At 43.3% G+C, this 6,000-nt stretch overlaps 1 protein-coding gene across 1 annotated transcript in view; it reads right to left on the bottom strand.

Moving 5' to 3' along the window:
* The window catches only part of LOC149154903 (brefeldin A-inhibited guanine nucleotide-exchange protein 2-like), a 48,043-nt gene extending 42,324 nt beyond the window's left edge, over positions 1–5,719 (bottom strand). Inside the window, exon 1 of the mRNA XM_089441319.1 lies at positions 4,192–5,719. Within this exon, the coding sequence (XP_089297445.1) occupies positions 4,192–5,372 (1,181 nt within the window). The 5' untranslated portion in view covers positions 5,373–5,719. The remainder of the gene's footprint in view (positions 1–4,191) is intronic.
* Between the last annotated feature and the right edge of the window lie 281 nt (positions 5,720–6,000).

The following is a 6,000-nucleotide window of genomic DNA, read 5'->3' on the forward strand; positions in this document are numbered from 1 at the left end:
ATATTTTTCTTGAATCCCTCTCATCGAGAGGTGTAGGATTGATCTAAAGATCATCTGATTCCAATAAGTATTCATGGAGATATGAATTTATTTGTGTATGGGACAATTCATCAAGGTCGGCCAGCAACCAAATAAACCCCACTTGTGCTCAACGTTTTAGTATAAATAGAGGTGGCCTTTAAGTCACTTAAACACACTTGGGATCTCTTCCTCTCTACTTGTCTTTGGGTTTTAGTAGGAGGAGAGATCCTAAGGGATAACGTTGCCCTAATCCAGAGGGTAAAAGCCAGAACTGCCGAGAATAGCTGGAATTGCCAAAACTGCCGGAACTGCTGAAACTACCGGCAAAAGCCAGAACTGTTGGAACTGCTGGGAAAAGCCGGAACTGTCGGAACTGCTGGGAAAAGCCGAAACTGCCGGGAAAAATTGGAACTGCTCGGAAAAGCCGGAACTGTCAGGAAAAGCTTGAACTGTCGGAACTGCCGGGAAAAGTCGGAACTGCCGGGAAAAGCCAGAACTGCCGGGAAAAGCTGGAACTGTCGGAACTGCCGGAACTGTCGAGAAAAGTCGGAACTGCTAGGAAAAACCAGAATTGCCGAAACTGCCAGGAATAGCCGGAATCGCCAAAACTGTTGGAACTGCAGGAATTGCCGGGAATAGCCGAAATAGCCGGAATTGCTGGAACTGCCGGGAATAGCCGGAATTGCTGGAACTGCCGGAACTGTCGGGAACTGTCCGGAATCGCCAGAATTGTTGGAACTGTTGGAACTGCCGGGAATAGCCAGAACTACCGGGAATAGCGGAACTGCCGGTACAGCCGGAACTGCCGGGCCAGCCGGAACTGCCGGAACTACCAGGAAAGCTGATGCAGAGGGCAGAAGCCGAAACTGCCGGGAAAAGTCGGAACTGCCAGAACTGCCGAGAACAGTTGAAATTGCCGAAACTGTCGGAACAAACTGAGCATCTGTCTCCGAAGGAGAGCAACATGCAAGGGACAACTAACTAACATTGGGACAGTTGCATGGTACTTAGCAGCAAATACACCAAGCATGCAATGTTACAGCTAGCATGCAACAACAAGCAAGCTAGGGACAACAAGCAAGCAAGATGCAGCCAACACATAGGTCAGTATGGCAACAAGGTGCAGCAATGGCACATAATGCAGTACAGTGATGGGTACAGTCATGATTAATGAAGCATGATGAGATGCAGCATAGTGATGATGGGTGCAGCATGGTGCAGCACGGTGAGGTGCGGTGTGATGACGAAATGCAGGAAGGAGTCACCTTGGAGAATCAGTTGAAGCAACATGTCTTCAATTGATCTCATGTATCATTTTCTTAGAGATGATCTATGCTCTTATCTAGATAAGTCAAAGTGTTGACTTCCGTTGTAAACATACTATCTCTCTCTCTCTCTTTGCTGAACTATTGAAGAACATAGAAGAAGAATTGATCAAGGGTTTCCCCACATTGGGGTTTGTCCCTAGCCAGCGCCACATCTTGTGTCCTCTTGTCTTGGCTTGTCTTCTGCGATTTATGTTTATGTTCTATCTGCAGTTTATTTTAATGCTGATGTGATTGCTAATCTGGAAAAGATATTGAGCTAACTGTGAAAATTGAAATAAATTGCTCTAAGCATAGAACATACCTAAAATTAACAGGGAGTCACACTGTAGGAGTTGGGTGCCCTTCTCTAGATGGCACATTAATGCTGGAGACTACTCATGAGAAGGGAGGGTGCATTACTCCTTACTAGTAGGACACTTTTCCCATGACTAGTGGGACACATTCATGATGGGGGTTACCCATTCTCCATGAGAATGTGCATTATTTTGGTGAGTCAGTCCCTCTTCACATGGTCTATAAAGAAGAAGAGGGTGGATTAGCTTAGCAGTCCATGTCAATTTTTTAAATCATATTTCAGATCTGACACTCAAAGAATGAGTCCTATGGGTCCTAAAACTCTTAGCTATAGATTGTGCCTATACTAAAATTCTGTAAGAAAAAGAGTCAGGAGCACAAACATGACATTCTATGAACTATTTCAGAACAAAAATAGATAGTGTCTACTCTACATAAAATCTGCAATCTGAAAATTGGGACAGCAGGAACAGCCTCCAAACAACAATTAGATGAGCTCTATATTACTCAGAAATTCAAGCAGCTACTAACTCACAGGCTGCCACAAATTGTTGTCAGAGCAACACAAAAACAATGACTCTCGGCTGAAAGCAAACATTCATCCACTAACTCTGTTCTTTAGCAATACACCCTCCTCTCTTTATACATTGGAAGAGAAGAGGGGTTACAAAATGTAAGCTAAGAATAGCCATGAGAGCTGCATCCCACTCCTAATCAATGCAATCAGAAACTGCCTTTATGCTGCCAGGAAACCATGTGCCTAGCCCACTCCTAATCAATGCAATCAGAAACTGCCTTTATGCTGCCAGGAAACCATGTGCCTGGACTAGTGCGCCTTACTTGGCAAGTGTAAGCTGCATGATACATGTGCCTTGTTTGGCACAACTCCCAAGGTGATAAGCGTGTCCTCAAAATGTAGTCTTTATAAGCACTGACCATCCATGAGTATCTCTTACTCCAAATACACCTATCCAGCTAACTCAATAGCAGTTCAGGTATCTGATGGTGACTAGAGAACCAACTCAGAGAAACATGATAAAACTAACAATATGTGAGATTGAATTAGTGTTTCTTGAGTGTTTACTGCGACAGCAACATGTGTGAAGCTTGGGTGTGATACTCAGCTATCGTATCTTTTATTTTCTTAGAAAAGATATTGGATTGCTGCTACGATTTATGGCATGCTGTTTTCCATATTTCCCTCTTCAGTAGATGCAGGCACCAGCTATCTGCTATTTTGAGTTTCTTGTATAAGTGTTTGCACTCCCACATTTATTGTACAGTTATTTTAGCATATGGAGATTTGAATTTTAACAGGGGAATACAAAGTTTTCCATTTGGTAGCTGTAGATTTCATTCTTTGAGTACATATCTAATCTATGAGATGAAAAATTGATACAGCCACCCCACAAAAAAAAGACAAAAATAAGATCTTGATTAATAGTGAAATTATTATCACCACGCTCACCCTTCCCCTGCTTGAGGAAAACTGAAGAACGGTGGCTGAAGGGTGCTCCGATGAGAGGGTATAGATGGTGGAGGGGAAGAGGGGCCTTCCATGTTTTTCCTAACGGATCTACAGGATAACCCGCCTAAAAGGAAGGTGATCAAAGCTCAAATCAACTTTGAGTGGACAGTTAGGAATGGGATGGTGGGCATGGTAGGAGAAGTCACAAGCTGCATGTCAGAAGTGACGGAGGTAGTTTGGAATCTCTCTCAATCCAGTAAAGGAAAAGTCCAAGAAGACAGAGTCCCTGATCAGAATCCCTATACTGAGATTCTCAAGGAACTCTGAGATCTGGAGGATCACATGGCAGTCCAGTTGATCCAGATGGAATGCATAGTGCACAAAATGGGAATCAAGCGCCTTGATGAATCGAGCAATGAAACTGCTACAGAGCTTTACTCTTCAAGCCACCAACTATCAGCCATTGTCAGGCGCTGATAAGCATGACATTTCTACGGATGCTTTTGGTCTTTTACTCAATGTATAGCAAGTATGTTAATAGTATGATACGTCAAGTATTAATAAGGAACTTTTTTGTGAACTCAAACTGGTATATGAAATCATGTATGATGTAATACAATAATAATAGACAGGAGTATTTTGATTCCAGTAAGCCAGGCAAAAGTTCAATATCAGGGCTGGAGCATAGATGTTGAATTTTGTTTTGGTCAAAGGTAAAAACAGAGTAGAGAACCCTGTGAGGATAAATCCGTAGTCCAATTTTGGGCCAACAAAAAATCAGGCAATGGGTTTTTTGCGTGTAATCTGGCTGTACTCTAATCTGGCGTTCAGTCTCCCCATGGTGCCTGAGCATTGCTAAATACAGTTCCCTGAGTTGAAGTTCTACCATTGAAGCGGGTACCTTGCAGAATACCCCAAATTGGCATTTCGATTAAGGACACAAATCAACAAATAGTTGATCTTCAGTTTACTCCAAATTACATAAACATAATTCCAAGGCATGATAATGTGTTAATTTATGGCCAGTTTGACTGTTTCAAAAAGAATGCATAAATACAACATCATAGGGATTCAAGTTACCTCTGGCTTGTTTGAAAAACTGATCCTGCATTTTCAAGTAATACCTTCAGCAACTCTAATGACAGAATCTTCCCTCGCATCATTACTAGATCAATCGAACCTTCTTGCGATGGAGTCTTCATTGAAAGCTTACATATGGCCACGAAGACCAAAAACGCATCTCGCCGCAATTTATTACTTATCTGAACTTCTACATCTGCATCTTTCTCTGAGTCTGCATCTGCCAATTCACCCTTCCTACCTTCAATCGTATTCTTGAAAATACTAACTTCCCAGTACTTAGCATCCAACATATCTTTATCCATTGGTTCCGAGGAATCCATGCTGTCAATAGCGTCGTCGCCGGAATCAAATGCACCGTCATGCCCCATGGGTTTCAACGACGAAGCAGGACCCAAAACCCCTTCGATATCCTGCATCACCTTACTGATAAAATTCTGTACAAATTGAAGCATATTCGTATCATTTTGGGTTTTATCAATAGGCTGCATGAGATCCGCCACAACAATGGGCTGCAGCGGGACAGAAGAAGAATCTGCCTCCATCCTATGAAACACGATAATGAGCATTTGTATCAGCGAAGCTTTGGCAGTGGCCTGATTCACAGAATTCTTGCTTCCTAAGAATATATTGTAGCAGGTTCTCACGATCTGAAGAAGACAATCGCCGTGAATCTGCAGCGAGACCGATGTAACCGCAGAAAGGAGAGTTTTCAGCACGGCAAGCTCCATGTTCTCGTCTTCCAGCTCATGGCATTTGCAGACCAATTCCATCAATTGCAACAGAATAAGGCTTCCCCTGTCTTTGTTATCGACCTCGCCTCGAATATGAGAATATATGATCAATTTCTGGATACAGTTCACGGCCGGCTCCACTACCTTGATGGATCCAGTCTCGCAGGCCATGGCGAGGGGCTGCAACAGGATTTCTGCATCGGATGAACTGAGACAAACATGTTCGCTGAAGAGGCAGGCGCTGCTGCCGCCAGGGGCTTCGGCAGACGGGGATGGGGTTTCGGAATCTGAGATTGTGATTGTGGCAAGCTTGTCTAGAACGGTTTTGCAATGGTTTACCAGTCTGGAATGCTTTCGCCATGCGGCATTCTTAATAATCTTCTCGAGGGCGGTTCCCAGGAGGCGGCCCAGGCGGGTGCTGCCTCCCAGGGTCTGTGAAGACGCCATGACCTAAACAGATCTCAGCTGCTTCATCCGGGCAATTTCACAAAATTGGTTTACTCCGGTGATCTGATCGATCTGTAGGCCCTGATTCAGCATTCGCCGCAATGCACGCTGTGTATCACATTCCTAAGCGTTCATCAGCGAAACCAGAGCGCGGATGGTTTAAGTGCCCCATTGAGAGTGCACGAGGTCAATCCCCGTTAGAAATTTGCGAGATTTGCTCTGCCACTGTGCAAGGAGGTGGCGGGTAGAGCATTCCTGTTTCCGGTTGGTATTGCTTCCATGGTCATCGTCCACATACCTTCATTATATCCGGGTCTTGCGTCACATGAAATCCAAGTATTCTTTTCTTATTATTCGGGTCAAATTCACTTGTGCCGTATGCCTGGTCTTGAATGGTGAGTAGTCACATTGACACAAGCGAAAGCATATTGAAATTACGGTTGGCAAACCCCTAACAACTCTGATATTTTTTTATTTTTTTGTAAGGGTACATGATTAAATCTTTAAGAACATTGTTTTCACTTTCAAGAGTATTATATTTCTTTTCACTATTATATTTCTTTTCACTAACATTTGTATTTTAAGAGATTTGATTCTTTTATATTTGGAGTTCAGATGGATTTAAGTT

Source organism: Pinus tabuliformis, chromosome 9 (genome assembly GCF_031772625.1).
Source record: "Pinus tabuliformis cultivar Carrire ecotype Pingquan chromosome 9, CPIR1, whole genome shotgun sequence".
Classification (NCBI taxonomy): domain Eukaryota; kingdom Viridiplantae; phylum Streptophyta; class Pinopsida; order Pinales; family Pinaceae; genus Pinus; species Pinus tabuliformis.